A 17,774-nucleotide genomic window follows, 5' to 3' on the forward strand; every position below is an offset into this window, starting at 1 on the left:
CAAGGGAAGGTGTATATTACCAGAAGTTCAGTGAGGGGAATAAAGACTAGAAATAAAAGAAACAAGAAGGTAACACTGAACTATGAGGGGGAAAGAGAGAGAGGAAGTGTGGAGAAGCTCTGTTATATTTAGTTTAATGCTTAAAGTAGAAAACCATGGAGAATAAAGAGAAATAACATTAAAAACTGTAATGGACAACTTCTCAGAGCTGAACAGAATTTCTGAGTGGAAAGGTCCTGTCTCTTGTGTACTTGAGAGAACTGGTCTAGCCTACCAACCCTCAGGGTTTGTCCATACAGAGGGAGGAAAAGGCCACCTGGGCCTCCACTAAGAAAGAACAGGCAGAAGTAGTAAAGTTAGAGGAGCATTCTCTAGCTGGAAAGAGCACCCAGCTGGTTCCTGGAAGCGGTGCATGTGTGGAAGAAAACAAGTATTTCCAGGAAGTACAAGAGCAGTTGTTTTAGCTACAAGACACCAGTGAACTAATGAAGCGGTCCCATCCTGTGGTACCTGAGATTCAGTGTGCATTATAACTGATGGAGAAGTGTTGGGATATTCAGACATGAGCTGTCACGATACTTTAACTTTCAAATAGCACAATGAGAAAAATTTAAAAAGAAAATTGCTACACGACTGCAGAAAGTATCTCTTCTTCTCCATCAACCTTTAACCGCCTATAAGTCCCAGGGTAGGGTGGGGGGGGTGGGGTGGGGTGGGGTGTGGGGGGTGGGGGTGGGGCTCCACCAAGCCTTGCCTGTCCCTGCAGGGTGTCGACAGGCAGCTTCGTGACCATGCTGCAGTCATTGCAGCTGTGTGAGTTTGACCCTGCAGTGCCATGCCGTCCGTGACTGGAGTCGGCTTCCCACACGGTCACTCCCACCTCCACAGACTCTCCCCTTCTTTCTGCTTCATCTTCCACAGTGTCCCCACGCTTTGGAGGGCTGTTACAGATGTCCCATCCAAGCTGTCATTTAATCTCTGTACCCTGACTAGTTCTGAGTCTGTGCAGTCCCCGCTGACCACCGGAAAGAGAAGCTTCTCTGACCAAACCTGTGGCGTGAACATGGCTCCGTAGAAGGGAGCAGGATTTTGACTTGGGTCTAGCACCAGAAAGAAGTGAGTTCTAAGCCCCAGCCAGGCTTGCCGCCATTGCAGTGGCACTCTCAGACTGCCTGGCCGGTCAGTATTGAACCCTGACGGGAGCTGCATGGCACCGTCTGGCAGTATCAGGCTAGTCAGCAGGGGGAGGTTTCCAGCGCAGCTCTAGCTTGCCTTCTTCATGTCTCCTGGCCAAAGCCTGTGTATGTTTAGTGGTAGTCTTCCCTACTAGTTATGGTGGGCAGCTGTGACCTGTGTAGTTCAGAGTCCTTGGGAGCGTCCGTGGTCACAAGTCCTGCGAAGTAGCCCGCCACTGGGCCTAGGGTTTTGTTTACAAAGCGGTGGCAGCTTTATTCACCCCACAGGCCACCTCCACTCAGAGTATTTAATTGTTCTTTGATTAGCTTATCAAAATACCAGTTTTCTATATATCATTCTGGTTGACATCCCCTCCTGTCTTCTGTGCCTTCCATCTGCCTGCTGCTCTCACTGAACAAGCCTTCACACTGTCCTGCTTCCCATTTTAGGTCACATGTTCTGCTGTACCCTGACTTAAAGAATCTTTTTTTCTCTCATGGACCGCCTTTTACTTTTGTGGGCTCCAACACATTCTCTCTGATACAAATGTATGTATATAAAAATAGCTAGAGCCCGTGTATGAGAGAGGGGGATAGGACATTTTCCAGTTTCGTCCATTTTTCCGAAAGCCCCATTATTTCATTAATGGATGAATTAAATTCCATTGCATATATGTACCACATTCTCACTATCCATTCTTCAGTAAATGGTGTCTGGGCGGACTGTGTTTCTTTGCTACTGTGAGTAGAACAGCGATGAACATGAATGTGCAGGTGTCTCTCTAGTCAGATGTAGAGTCCTCTGGGTATGTGCCCAGGAGTGGTGTAGGTGGGTCATATGGACGTCCTAGTGATTGTTTGTGAGAAACCTTCACACTGATTTCCCTGGTAGCTATAGGAGTTACTGGCCCACCAACACCAGAGCAGCAGCCGCTGTCTTGATGTTAGCCACTTACTGGAGCAGATGGAATCCCATGATTTAACTAGGGTTTCTCTGATGGCTAAGGACACTGAGCATGTCACACAGTATTTGTTGGCCATTTGTGCTTCTTTTGAGGACTCTGTTCCATTCTTTAGCCTGTTTAGGTTTTTGAGTTTTCATATGTTTTGGATATTAATCCTCTGTTAGATGTATAGTTGGCAAAGGTTCTCTTCTGTTCTGGAGGCTGCCTGTTCACCCGACTGTTTCCTTTGCTAAATGGTAGTTTTTTAATTTCACGGCAGTCCATTTGTCGTTCATTGGCCGTATTTACTCAGCAACAGGAGCACACTCAGGAAGTCTTGGCCTTTGCCAGTATCGTGAGTATTTTCCCTGCTTTTTCCTTTAGACATTTCAGAGTTTCAGGAAACTCTACCCATGAGGCAGAACCGCCCCCCAAGTCCCCCACCTCACCCCTACCCGACTTCTAGCAGTGACCTGCCTACTCTCCCCCCACCTCACCCCCACCCAACTTCTAGCAGTGACCTGCCTACTCTCCCCTCACCTCACCCCCACCCGACTTCTAGCAATGATCTGCCTACTCCCCCCACCTCACCCCCACCCGACTTCTTGCAATGACCTGCCTCTCCCCTAACCAGCACTGGAATCTTTGGCATTCCTGGACTAAGTCAACTGTCTTTACTCTGGGTGCTCCTTAATCTTGGGCAGATATTTGTGTTGGCTTGCTCATGAGCCTCCTTCTTTGGGAAAGACTCAATAATCCTCATTGTTGTGTCCTTGAATTTTCCAAGAAAAGTCGAAGTTTAGGGATTTAAAATCTAATTTTGGTACAGTGATGTAGAATTCACTGGAAAGGGGGTAAAAGAATGGTTCGTTGCAGTTACATCTTACTGTCTAAAATTCAGTGTTTATTTCTGAGATGGTCAATAATTAAAAAAATATATTTTATCAGACTACTTGGGAAAATTTTTTCTCTTTAAAATTTCTGATTTTCAGGAAACAGGAAGTGACGAGAGAGTGATGGAATATATGTACCCGAAAGCAAAAAAGAGACTATGTGGGAGCAAGGGGGTGGGGGATGGGTGAGTGTAGTGAGGGCCGAAACAAAGGAAAATGATGATACGTGTATGAAGTGTCACCACGATGCTCAGGACTTGGTATGCTAACTAAAAATACTAATAAAAACATTCTGTAACCTAAGGGAAATCTGTCTGTCTGCATCTTGTACTTCATACTGTATTAGCATGTGTTGTGTGAATTTTGTATATAATTTTAAATTTAGAACTTAAAGTGGGGTTTATTTCCCACTTACTGAGATACAAGGTAAGCACTGGGTAAATGGAGAAGCACATCACATAGTTTTCTCTTTGAAGAAGTGAAAACAATGTAGCTAGGTCTTTTAAACAAATTCATACATTTAGAAAGAGTGAGCAGACAGCAGGATTGGAGGTTGGGCCAGACAGACAGGAGTAATCACAGGCAGGAGCCAAGACCTGGAGGAGCAGGGCCGGTGGAATGGTGCACTCAGATGGTTGGAAAGACAGGGACTGCCATGCTGAGGAGCCAGCCCTCATGAACAGGGCTCTTTTTTTTTTAATTGTTATTTTTTAAAGATTTATTTACTTATTATGTGTACAGTATGTATACTTGCAGTCCATAAGAGGTCTCTAGATCTCATTATAGATGGTGGTGAGCCATCATGTAGTTGCTGGGAATTGAACTCAGGACCTCTGGAAGAACAATCAATGTTGTTGACCTCTGAGCCATCTCTCCAGCCCTGTGAACAGGGTTCTTATGTGTTAAATCTTGAGTGAAAGTGGGGGACATGGACAGTAAATGACGCCAGCTAATTTCATCACACAATTATGTGTAGTATGAATACATTCCTGGTTTAAATTGGGGTCATTTTATTGGGTAGTTTACCCCAAATTAAGCACATTTCAGAGTTACATAGTTATCGGCTGTTCGCCATGGGCACCTGCCTGAGTGTGTCTTCTGATTGTTTTCCAGTTATGAGGAAGACGGGACAGTGGAGGAGCTCACAGAACCTCTCAAGTACGCTGAGCAGCTCCCAGTGGCTCAGATAATACACCAGGTTTGTCTCCGTTTGATTCTTTTGAAAGAAACAAAATTTGTACTCTCAGAAGGTAATTGCTTTCATTAGGTTTTTCAGAATCAGTGTGTTCCAGGTAAACGGCATTGTGGACCCATTCTTCCTGCTTGGGCTTTACCCTTACAGTGAACATCCCCATCTGAAACCCAGTTCCGAAGGCGACTTAGAGTGTCATGCTGTAGCTCTTACATAAGACTCAGGGTAATCAAAATGACTTCCTACACATTACTAAATGTCAGAAAACTTCATTTTAAACCACTGTATATGGTCTTTGTTCACAAGGAGAAAGCTTACAATGAATCATTAGTGTCATTTTGTAGAGGGGCTAAGGACAGGAACATGTCTTCCCTGTTCTTTTCAACCTCTCCATCATCACCTGCTGTGAGGCGTAATTCTAAATGCCATGTGGGCAATTTGTTCATTTCCAGTTATAACGACTCTGTCATCCTTCTGTGTCGTGATCATCTGAGAAAAGACAGTGTTGTTAGCACAAAGCTTAGATTTTGTACTGTGGTTGTGACAGCATAGACCATCTGCCCGCCTGGGCCAGAAGCAAATCACTTTAAACAGCTGTTGACTGGCATGTAGACCTAGAAGATTCTTCAGCTCCTAGAGATTGGTGGAAACACCAAGCAGCCTGTCAGGACTCCTCAGAGTTGCTGTGGATATCATTACTAGGAGTTTTTCCAGTATTTTTTGTTCAATCAGGTGAATTTTGGTTTAGTGTCTGTGGGTTGTTAATAGTGCCAGTTTGAGTTTATTTAAAGGAAAGAGGCTTTTAATTGAAAAATTCCAATATATAGATAAAATTCAGTTTTAAAATTCTGCATGAATCTTAAAAATGGTTAGAAATCTGCCCCTCTGGGGTGCTCATCTGTATATGGTAATCAAGTCCAGTTTATATGTCAGGGATTCCCAGGTTGAAAGAGCTTAAGTGACCTAACAGTCTGCAAATGTCACATTTAAAATTCTGTCTTCATGCCTGACTCTCAGCATAAATGAATTAACCAGCAGAGCAGGCAGCAAGTCAATATGTTCTTACAGTGAGAGTGTACACTGAAACAGTGTGCTTTGCTCGGAATAGGTAAACAGGATCTGCCCAGAGCCGGTCACCTGGAATAAACCTGACTGCAGGCAGAAGCAGGAATTAACCTTTAAGGCGGCTGACCACTTGAAATGTCAGAAATGTTTTTACAATGTGAAGGAACCAGTAAACTGTCAGTTTTCTGTAACCACTGCTTTGTAGTTAAACACTGTTTGAGTTCAAGGTAAAACATTTGACCTGGGAGAAAATTTTAGGTTGGAGGTTTTTTCTAGTATAAGAGAGATGGTATTGATTGAACAATAAGTTATAAACAGTATAATTAAAAATCTGAATGACCTATGGTTAAAAAAATCTCAATTTTCAAGAAATTTTGCACGATAGGAGTTAATTTTTGTAAGTTAAGGTGTAGGCAGGAAAGGCCGTGTCAACAGCAGATGTGCCGTCTCCTCGCTTTTCCTTTTGTGACAGAAACGGCCGACTTGCACTCTCCAGGCAGGTTCACTTAGGAAGGGATTACTTGTTGTAGGCGGACTTTTCTTCCCTGCCCACAGTTCCTAAGTAACCGACATGGAAACTTAATAGTAATTGTAACTGCTCAGCTGATAGCTCAGGCTTATTACTAACTAGCTCTTACAACTTCAATGAGCCCATTTCTTTTAATCTACATTCTGCTATGAGACTCTTAGCATTTACCTCTGCAGCATGTCTTGCTTCCTCTCCGTCAACATATAGTCACACAGTGTAAAGGAATATTCCACAATTTGTCTTAGAGTTTTTAAAAAGATTTTATTATTCTTGATTATGTGTATGTCCCTGTGTGTCTGTGTGTGAGTATATGCACATGAGTACAGGTCAGAAGAGGGTGTCTGATCCCGTGGAGCTCTTCTAGGTATGGATGGTGGCACAAATACCAGGATGATGACGGTCCCTATGAACAGAACACATATGGCTGGAATTGGTGGGTTTCCTGGTGACCTGGATGAGGTTATGAACTAGAGGTCACATGCTCTGAAGAACCCACACCTACATCAAATGTTCTGCATGCTGACTACACCTGACGTAATTGTGGGGGGCTGAGGTGTTGCAGATCTAGAGCTGGATTATCTTGGCTGTGTTTGGCTCTCTTACTAGCCATTCATTGCCCATCTGACCTACCGCCCTGTGACTGTGAGGAAACCCTCTGGAAGTAATAGTCTAACAGACCCTTAGCGTCCAGCAAAACTGAAACCATAAATGTAGAATATTTTCCATGACATAAGGAGCCACCAACTTAGAAGACAAATGCTTTGAAGAGGGCCTCACAGTGAGTTGCTGGGGATGTGACTCAGTAGAGAGGGTTTGCTGTGTGGGCACAGCACCTCTGTGCCCCAGCAACGTTGAAGGAGGAGAGGAGAGTCAATGGAACAATATACAAGAACTCTTGAGAGTTTCTCAGAGGCTGAGTGCCATCTCAGTGCAGTGGGCAGTGAGTGAAAGAGCCGCAGATCCCGAGAGTGCACTCTGTAAATTCAGTCAGAGTAGTTAGTGCCCATTAGATGGCCATATTGGAGGCCTGTTTGGGAGGAGGGCTGAGGAGATGGTGCTGTGCATAACAATCCTCGATTCCCAAGTATGAGGACAGATTTCAAATCCCACCTCAGCACCTCAGGGGTTTGCTGGGCACCAGCGTAGAGACACCCCCTTTCAGGAGAGTGAGGCAGAGTGACAGGGCAAGAAACCCGGTGTCCTCTTCTGGCCTTTGTGAGTGTACCCATGGACACACAGACACGCCCCCCCCCCAAATAAAATAAAGTCACATGTACCCATGGACACACAGACCCCCCCCCCACAAATAAAATGCCCCCCCCCCCCCGAGACATGGTTTCTCTCTGTAGTTTTGGTGCCTGTCCTGGATCTTGCTTTGTAGACCAGGCTGGCCTCAAACTCACAGAGATCTGCCTGGCTCTGCCTCCCGAGTGCTGGGATTAAAGGCATGTGCCAACCACCACCCGGCTAAAATCACACTTTTGAAGTCAGTTTGACAGTTTCTGAGGTTAAGCGTAGTTATCATATGACCCAGTGATTCCAGCATTGGCATAGGCCCAAGAGACTTAAGGACAAGGATCCATACAAAGACAGATGTTCATTGCAGCAGCCTATGAATAAATGGTAGGTGGAAACAGCCCAAACACAGAACAGCTGGGTGAGCAGGTCAACAGAATACAGCACACCCAAAAAGAAGAATAGTATTGAGCAATATAAAAAGGACTGAGGTGCATATTACCTGTGGCATGGATCCACCTCATCAGGTGTGAACGTCATACTGTGAAAGAGGTCAGACAGAATGTCCAGCAACGTCACATCTATAGATCTGGGAGGGGGCAGGGCATGATGTTCCCTGGACATAGAGTTTCTCTTTTGGAGTAATAGAAATATTCTAAATTTTATTCTAAATAATGGTGATTACTGCACAGCTCTGTAAACCACTGAATTTAAAAAGGTGAATGCTGTGGTGTGTCAGTGTATTTAATACAGATATTTGAAAAGTTAAAAGCACCTATTTCTAGTAGAGATGCCAGGAAACAAGGTATATGACCCTCTGCTGCCCTTCTTGAATGCCACAAAGTAGCTTCATAAGTGATGTGTAGTGGACAGTGGTTCTGCTCATGAGACCCTGTGCAGTGATGTGCCCCACACTCACCAGTCCATGGCACACTAGGAACACACATTACAATACTCACTGTGGCCACAGCACACTGGGAACACACATTACAATACTCACCGTGGCCAAGGCACACTGGGAACACACACTGCAACACTCACTGAGACAACATCACACTGGGAACACACAACACACATTGTGGCCATGGCACTCTGGGAACACACGCTACAATACACACAATACACGTAGGAGACAGGACTTTCAGATCCAGAACTCAGTAGAGCAAATGAGGTTTTCTTTGTCTTTCTCTTTTTTAAATAATGGAATTTTATTTTCTTACCAACTACATGCTCTTTTCTTTCTCTCCGTTTCTGCCTGACAGCAGAAAGTTTAATCTAGCTGCTTGCAGATGAAGTCACTTAAGCCCGGACTCTTCTCCATCTCTTTTCTGCTCTTTCTAGGACGATGGGTCACAGTGCAGGTTATAAAGTATGGCTGACACAGCTTCACAGCACGAGATTCGGTGTCTCTTCTGCTGACACGTGCTGTTAGACTATGGCTTAGTCCTGGTAACCACTGATGCAGTATGCACAGCACATCTGGAAATACTTGTCATTTCTCTGTCTGGGTTGCGTAGCTGGTGGAGGTAGGGAGTAGTGCAGGTAACTGGAGTGTCATGGTGGAATCAAGAATCATCTGGGAGATGGACCTCTGTTGTGCCTCTTGGGATTATCTTGCCCGGCATTCTCTGGATGGGATCCTAGGCTCTCTAAGTAGAGAAATGGAAGTGAGTGGTAGCCCTGACTGTAGATACCATGGGACCAGCTGCCTGCAGCTCCCCTGCAGTGACTTCTCCACAGTAATGCTGGGTACCTGGATTCTGAGCCAGAGTAAATGCGTTTGAGTATTTCATCACAGCAGCTTCTGCAGCAGAGACGGAGAAGAACCCCTGTTGCTGCTCTCGGCTTGTGATGGCCGCCCTCTGTCTTCAGGCTTCTCACTTCTCTTCCTCCTGTCTGAGACTTTAAACCCGCTCCCCTGTCTTCCTACATGCTGTTGAGTGAGTAAATGTTTTGCGGGAACTATTGTTGAGGAATTAAACAGCATGTCTAACGCTTAGCAGCACCGCACGTGTGGTGCCCACTGCTTACTGCTTTCAGGCTTCTTTTCCACAGACTGAGGCATGCAGGGACTTACGGGATCTCAAGCCTCCAAGGCCTTATGCCAAACTTGCTTGTGGTACTTTCATAGCCAACAGTGGTGGTGTGTATCAACATTTGTGAGAGAGCTTGCAAACTGTAGCGTTCGTATGCTAACAGTCTGGCAGGACTTTGGGAAATAGGAATTGGAGTTGCTGGTGAAGGGACATTGCTCTGTAAAGCACAAGCCCTTTAGGAATTTGTTAAGCTCACAGTGCATGGACATTGTGGAGAAATAGCAGGAAAGTATGAACAGAGAAAGTAGTCTCTGACCCTGTGTGCCCATGTTGATATTCTCTGTTCAAAGACTGTCACTTGTTCTGTTTACAAGAAGTAAGGCTATTGTTGGGACATTAGAGAGAGAAATGGGTGTTTTTTCCATGAATAAGTAAACTTCATAGTTATCCTACAGGTGCTGGTTTGAAAATCAAACTACTTTTTAAAAGGTAGTGTGGATTTTGAATTAAGATTTAAAATTTATGAATATAATATGGTATTTTATTGAATGTTAATGCTATTTTATTTGTAAATGCAGTCACTGACAAATGAGCTAGATAACATTTTTGGCAGTTAATAGGTTTGCTTCACTTTAATTTGTGAGCATAAAAAGTTGATTAGCACCATGGAGAGCTTATTAATTATAAAATAATGACAATTAGTGATTTGAAAATTAGTCAGACATAAAAGTCTTCAAAAAGAGAACTATCTTTGTAATTAGGAATGTCTATTCATCTCAAATGCAACTTCTTAAGAAAACTAACTTTGGAATAAACTATTTCGGAAATGACAAGTCTGTGCTGGGTGGGTGTCCGAGCCTGCTGTTAGGTGAACCTTTCTTTAGTTTCATCCAGTGCAGCATGCCCGTTAATTTTTTAGAGGGACCAATTTTAAGTATTCCTCACACACACTAAAATATTTGGGCCAGTGTTTTCTAGATACAAACGGTGGCACAAGTACCAGGATGATGACGGTCCCTATGAACAGAACACATATGGCTGGAATTGGTCAATTTCCTGGTGACCTGGATGAAGTTATGAAATAAAGGTCACATGCACTGAAGAACCCACACCTACATCATATGTTCTGCCAAGGCTACATGACTGAAGTAGTTGTGGGAGGTTGGGGTGTTGCAGATCTAGAGCTGGATTATCTTGGCTGTGTTTGGCTCTCTTACTAGCCATTCATTGCCCATCTGTGTCTGACCTACCGCCCTGTGACTGTGAGGAAACCCTCTGGGAAGTAATAGTCTAACAGACCTCTAGCATACAATAACCCTGAAGCTAGGAACGTTATTGGACAGCATCAGGGCCTATGTCAGAGATTACACACTTCATCATGACCCACGCGCCTGCTGCTTCCACTAAAGGAACCCTCATGGAGTGACTATCAGAGTGGAACATGGAGCTTACGGTGACCCAGGACTTGTTCAGTCTTACTTAGCTCCACATAAACTGTCTTCCAGCAAGGGCCTGAGATTTGTGGAAAGATGATAAATTATCTAGTGACCTTGACAATACTGAGGGACCTTTAAACTTAAGAGTAAATTGTCTTCTGTTGCCTAGGAAGGGGTAGTAAAATGATGTCACGAGTAAAAGCTGCGTCAGAGTATATTTTGCAGTTTAGTTAGTCCAAAACTGACTTCCAAAAGTTATTCTCTGATAGCTGGTTGTGTGTGTGTGTGTGTGTGTGTGTGTGTGTGTGTGTGTGTGTGTGTGCCTGCACATGTACACACACACAGACGATAAATAAGATTTTAAATGTGTAGTTCAGTCTTTTCCTTGTCTGTGTCACACAATGCAGTGAACTCTGCAGTTCTAGCTCCTGCCATTATATGACATGGATAAGGGCAGATTTTCAGACCTTCTGTTCCTCTTTGTTCTTTGTTTTATTCTGCTGTAGCTGTTTTGGCATTTTAATGTTTTCTTCTATTCCAGTGAAGCCTCCCACACTGGAGCTAAACTCTGCTAAAGGTTGACTGAAATGCCTGAGTTGCAGGTCTCTCGCACCTTCTTTTTGAAGTATGTCTATTGAATTATTGATGTCTGGAACTCATCAAAAGGGAACCAAATCCATATAACTCACAATGTCTGGGATGGGCTTGGATTGCTTTGTAATCTTTCAGACTCTTCCTAACCATGCAGCTTAAAAACTGAAGTGGAGTGAAACATAGTACACGGATCGTTTCTTTTCATTGAAATTACAGACTCATGACTGTGTACTATTCTTGAACACCAGACAGGAGTTTTTAGGGGAATGCCAATTAGCCCCTCTTCCATGTCAGAGCCTGGTGCTCATTCTTGACAGTGTTGTTTCCCTAGAATAAATAAGCCATAACAGTTTTGGAAATAGTAATCCAGGTTTCAGTAATGGTGTCTCATCAACCTGATGCAGTTTTGAATTTTTTTTTTAGTTGTCCATAAATTTGTCATCATATCTCTTTCATGTGTTATTTTTATTAAAAATTAAAATTTGAACTCGGCGGTAGTGGCACACACCTTTAATCCCAGCAGAGGCAGGCAGATCTCTGTGAGTTCGAGGCCAGCCTGGTCTACAGAGTGAGTTTCAGGACAACCAGAGCTACACAGAGAAACCTTGTCTTGAAATACCAAAAATAAATAAAATTTGGAGCCTCGCCTAATTTTTTTAAGTTTTCTAGAACAAAAGGCATTCCTGTTTCCACTAAATTTGTAACAATTTAAAAAATAAGAATAGTTGATATTAATGAAGAAAGAGTAGAGTTCTCTTTTCCTCTTCTCTGCCTTCCTTCCTTCCTCTCCTCCTTCCTGGACGTTCATCTACAGTCGGCTTTTCATTCCCCCGTTCTACCTGGAAGTGTCTCATTTACATCTTCTACCCCATTTCTTTTGTGCAGTAGATAATCGCTGCCACCACCACCACCGCCTCCTCCTCCTCCTCCTGTTTCTCCCCCTCCTGCTGTTCCTTCTCTTCTCCTCCTCACCATCAGAAAACAAATAGTACCATTAAAGAAGTTTCAGTTACATGTAAGTACCACTCTAGTAGTCTGCTTGAGGTCTTACGAACAGCAAAGTCAGGCTCGGGTCTGGGTCATGTGACTCCAGAGTCAGTGTTCTTGACTACTATGTGGTGCTCCCTCCTGATCAACACTTACAAGTGTTTTCAAACAAGTCTTTCCCTCAGAAAATCGGGCTGTTGTGAATTGTAAGCAGGTGTAGTTCCTGGGACGGTTAACTGAAAGCACGTTTTGGTAGAATTCTCTGTATTCTTCAGCAGATGAGGATTTGTTTATTTGAAAGCCTGGCTAAACAGTCACTCTAGAAGACTCATGCCTGGTTTCCTTCTCCACCTTAACTGCACTGGACTCCAGTGCATTGGAGACAAATAGAGTCAGTCATAGGGGAAGGTGCCAAAGAATTGATAAGGGATGAAGGTGCTGAAGAGCCTTGCTCACTTAGAATTTTACCTGTAGATGCCTCACTGGCATTTGGATTACCCAGTTCTGTTCCAGGAGTCAGTGTTCAGTTACGATAGTTGAATGGTCATCGGGATTTCACAGACTTCAGTGAGCTATCCAGGGAGCACACCCACTGCTTGTGTCCTGTTTTCCAAAGACAGCATGTCTCTTTCCATAAAACCGACCATAAAGAGAATGTTTAAGCTGTGACTCCATGACTCATTGCAGAGTGCCTGTACTGATCGTCTGTCCCCACGACTGTGTACATTCTCATGGCAAGTGGCTTATCCAAGTTGCCAGAGAAATGAATGTCAAAAATCTCGGATCATTAACTTATCTGAGTGGACCCTGGATATTTGAAAATTAGTGACACACAGCTAAAACATTAAGTAACAAAAACAGCTAGAGAAATACACATTTCTTCCACCAGTTACTTAAGAGTTTGTCACGTTTAGAAAGCAAACATCTCTAATGAGTATCAGCCATTTGACCCATGCATTGCTTTGAACATTAGATACTCGGTCATAATTACTTCACTCCTTTATATTCCAGTTCCATCATTTTAGTCACAAGACAAAAGGCTCTCACAGCAGATTTTTGCTGCTGCTTCTCAGAGAATATATATATTTTAAAATGCTTTTAGATACAGTAAAGGCTTATTAAAATGTTCCATAATTTAATTCATTTATTAATAGAAACCATGATGTAGTCATGATGGCAGTTATTAATTGACTTTTGATCTTTTACAGTTGGTTATAATCTTATAAATATGCCAAATAGAAGGAATATTTTCTTGACTTTAGTTTACCAAAGTGCATCCCCTAGCAGAGAAACCCAGTGCTATCACCACCTGAGGCGTCCGTGTGCCGTGTGTGTGAGGGGGTCTCGGCCCGTGTGCCACATTTGCTCACTGAACAGCACTGAAGCAAAGAGGGCATTTTCTACCTCCAGCAAACACAGAGACAGGGCTCTCTGGCACTTCACTAGACCAAGAATGTCTAAAAGAAAAGTCCAGTCAAGAAAGCAGACCCCAAACACAGGTTCTTGCCTTTTGCTTCCGGGGGAGAGGTTGTAACCTGCAGTCTAATTAGGTAGTAGTTACCAAAGGCAAACAAGCCAATCGGTTGATGCCTTTAGCAGGAGCTTTCGTTGTTACACGCCCATCTTTAGGAAACTGACCCGCCAAATTCACCACAATTGTTCCTGAAGTATTGGAAAAGAGAACACAGCACCAGGGTGAGCAGAGCCCCAGTCCTCAGATGCAGTAAAAACACGGTTCCCTTTGGCTTCGTGTCCTGTGTGTGGGGGTGTTGCTGGCTTGCCATAGAAGGAAGTGTCGTATCTGGGGCAGTTCTCCGTCACCAAACGGGCCTGGGATGGAATGAGCATTCTTCCTGATAAAAGCTGAGGTTATTATTTATGGTAAATAATATGTGCATGCCAGAAAAGTCCTGTTTTGTATGAGAAGGGTCAGTATCTTTGGTTACAGAAATTTGACAGTCAGGATTCACTTACATCTCATTGTACCAATCACATTAGGGGTTAATATGTCACTGTGTTTTCAGTCACCTCTGATCATCATTTCTGGTAATTTTTAGAGAAGCCCCAGTTTTCTTTTGAGGATCATTTCACTTTATATTCAGCTGCTTTATCTTATCAGGGTTTTCAGTTTTCCTGTTTTGTGTGTGCGCCTTTTTATACTTTCCAGTGCTCTGACTTACCTAAGACAAACTAATGCCCGCATTGTTTAATTTCATATAATTGGTGGGTTTCTGATGTAAGATGTGCCAGTAGACATCTTAATCTTATGAAGTACATTCATCAACCTTTAGGTAGTTATTCAGCCTATAACATTGCTAGAAATAGGTGATAATTATAAATGGATAGATTAGGTACTAATTGATTTTTCCCTTCCTGCAATAGCACGGTGTACTCTAATTAGAATGATAAAGCTGGCGGTGGAGCTTGTTTGAAATGTCAGCAGTTGATATCTTAGAACTGTCCGACTTCGTAGTCTGCTTCTCTCCTGGCCATTTTGGCTGACGTAATAAAGGAATAGCTGTGGTCTGCTGTGAATATTACCCTGCGTGTTCAGCTACCATTGAAATAGAAAGGGCTGTATCCGAGCATTGTTGCAGACTGTTACCCACAGAGAAGCTCTTGGTCCATGGGAAGAACCATTATGAATATGGGTAAAAATAATTATAATATTTGTTTTTATTGTAAAGATATGCTAAACACTTTCATAATGACTGCTGTGACTAACAGTTACTCCTTTTATTAAAAATGCTTTGTTGAACTTTATTTGAAAAGGGATTCAGTCTGTGATCGTTTTTTGATGTAAGCAAATAGAGTTCCAAAAAATTAATTTGACTGAAATTAAATTGTTTCTCCCATGAATGGCTTCATTTAAGCACAGAGGGAGGCTTTGTGATTTGTTCTTCAGACTGTGTATCTCAAAAGAGAATACACCAGGATTCAGACATTAGAACTTGAGAGCATTGTGAGGATCTCCTGGGAAACCCACAGTGAAGAAGTTATAAAAATTCTGCCTAAAACCAGGAAGTTGGAGTTTAACTGTGTTTAAACTAGAGAGTAGCAGAAGCCATTACAGTGACTTAAGATACATCCCCTAGACTAGTTTCTGCTCAGAGGAGCTCTCCAGCTGGCAGCGAGCTTTCCTTGTGACGTGTGCTGGGGTTTCTTGTGGTATGCTTAACATTTGGTTTTTGGTTTTTGTTTTTCTCTGGGGAAATGAGTTGTGGTAATTTAGGCAACTGACTTTTTTACCAAGGTGAGAAAATTTCTTCATGCCTTGAAATGCCAAGATGAGGTAATACAGAGCACATAGCACATCCTTGACACTCAACAAGTCCTGGTTCTGGACTAACACTGACACTTCACCCTTCCTCTTTTAACAAAAACTGTGTTGTTAGGCTGCAGAACAAGTCACAGTGACGACGTTCTCAGAATGACCGAGGAACTGCCCAAGTACTAAGAGAGGGACTAGGCTAGCCCTAGCCCCGCCTCGCCCATTTTGACTGGCAGGAAGTTGTTATGCCTGCTGGAGAGCAGAAGAGACGCTCTGCAGATTTCTTGGGGAATTTAAGTATCAAATTCTTGTACTAGTTTCTTGATGCCCAGCAGTGCTGAAATCCCTTTGAAAAGAAAGTAGTTGCAGTCCTTCCCGGGACTTTTATGAAGGACTGTTACTTCTACCTGCTGGTATTTTGCATGTCACTGTTTACATGTTGATCTGTTCCACTGCATTGTTAGATTCAAGGATCTGATCTGGTTATCCCTGGAGCCTAACCAGTGCCTGGTGTGGTAGATACTCAGACTGTATTTGTTAAATGGGTGGTTGAAATAGTAAACCATTGACATAAGTATCTGATTGCTAAACTGGGTGTAATCACAAACATTCACAGAATGCATCAAGAGAATGTGTTGTCACATGCACTCACCTGTTCCGCTTACTTGAGTCTCAGAGCCTGAGTCTTGTGTGTACAATATTGAGTTTCATGCTTTCTTCCCAAGGGTAGGCTCTGCCTGTTAGCTGGAATACTTAGAGCTGCTCAGTGAGTGTCACTGTGTGGATGTGGGCCTGCCTTATTGCTCTTTGTGTTTGCCCATTCGCTCTTCCTTCTCTTTCCTTGTCTCTCGACTTTGTTTTGGATTATGTCGTTTGCACTGCATCTAATTTCCACTAGTGGTTTACCAGTGAATCCACTTCACTGCCCTGGACTTGCACTGTGCATCCTGACTTTATCACAGTCTGCTTTATTTTCTTGGGTGCTTGCTTGCGTGGGTGCATGCGTGAATGGAGACCAGAGGACAACTTCAGATGTCGTCTTCAGGAAGGCTATCCATCTCCTCTGAGATAGGGTTTCCCATTTGCCTAAATCTCACCAGTTAGGTTAGGCTGGCCGGCCAGAGACCCCATGGCTCCTCCTGTCTCTGCCTCCCCAGTGCTGGGAATACAAGCCCAAGCTTTGTGACATGGGTTTTGGAGCTTGAACTCAGGTCTGCGCACTCACAAGGCAAGCACACCACCAACTTGCCATGTCCCCAAGCCCCACAGTCTACTTCAAATAATATTGTGTTCACATATGCTGTAGGAATTCCGTCTGTATGCCCGGCCCTTTGTTCTTTGTGCTGTTCTGAGCGCCACAACATTTGATCACGTTTGCTTTTAAATAGTCAAGTGTGTATTTTAAGTGTTTAAAACAAGGGCAGTATTTTTATTTGTTGCACCCCTTTCACTTCCACCCTCCTCCCCTTTGTGTGAGTCCACCTCATCCTTCTGCCCGAAGAGCTCCTCTACCACCTACCTGCAGTGCGGGTCTGTTCATGCTGAGTTCCCGAAGCTCAGCCCTTTTCTTTTCCCTCTTACTAGAAAGGTACTTCCCATCTGGTCCATTTTCTCTAGAGTTCTAAGTTAATAGCTTTACTGTGTTTTCCACATTCTGATGATATCGTTTCTCTTGGCTGGAATTCAGTGGAACTTGGTTTACAGGCCTGGGATACGTCATGGCTAGAGTTCGCCGACTCTGCTTCTTCTCGCTGCCTGTCCCTTTTCCTCGCTTTTCATTTGGATTCTGATGTCCCATTGTGTGGTCTGTTTTCTTGGTGTTAAGTGTACAGATTTGAAATCGAAGAACTTCAGCCATAATTTTAGATCTTTTCCTCTGCACTTGGGAATAGGTGTGCAAGTGTGACGCCTGTATGCCCTGTCACTTGGGAATAGGTGTGCAAATGTGACTGTATGCCCTGTCACTTGGCTGGGTTCTTGAAAGTGTGCTGTTGCTTGAGCTAGGTTCTCAATACTGTGCCTGTTCCTCAGCACGCAGGCTCTCTCTCCTTGTGTGTGCCTGTGTGGCTTGGGGAATGCTGCATGCTCCTGTCCTACTCTGATACTGCCCCTCCCACATGCAGTTCGCTAATTCCATCTAGTGTATTCTCATTTCATAGGATGTTTTAATGGTACAGTCGTGTGTGCTTATTACCTACAACGTTCTTTAAAGCACATGTGCATTGTAAATGCAGTCTGTATATATGTAGTCTTTTCATCAAGGAAGTGTAAATTCTTGTGAAAGTAAGCTACAGACAACAACCAACCAACCAAAGTGCACACTATGTGAATGTATAAACTGTTCACACTGCTAAAGGCAGTGAGTTCTTACTCCTTTTCTTGAACACTAAGGCTTATCAGGCCCTTTTCCACAGAC

The 17,774-nt window shown here is 43.5% G+C and overlaps 1 protein-coding gene across 3 annotated transcripts in view; it reads left to right on the forward strand.

The window, feature by feature from the left end:
* Pigk (phosphatidylinositol glycan anchor biosynthesis class K) overlaps positions 1 to 17,774 on the forward strand; it is an 80,558-nt gene that overhangs the window by 49,810 nt on the left and 12,974 nt on the right. For all 3 annotated transcript variants that reach the window (XM_059266475.1, XM_059266478.1, XM_059266477.1), the window contains one exon: positions 4,126 to 4,210. In XM_059266475.1, the coding sequence (XP_059122458.1) occupies positions 4,126 to 4,210 (85 nt within the window). The remainder of the gene's footprint in view (positions 1 to 4,125; positions 4,211 to 17,774) is intronic.

Source organism: Peromyscus eremicus, chromosome 6 (assembly GCF_949786415.1).
Source record: "Peromyscus eremicus chromosome 6, PerEre_H2_v1, whole genome shotgun sequence".
In the NCBI taxonomy this organism is placed as follows: Eukaryota; Metazoa; Chordata; class Mammalia; order Rodentia; family Cricetidae; genus Peromyscus; species Peromyscus eremicus.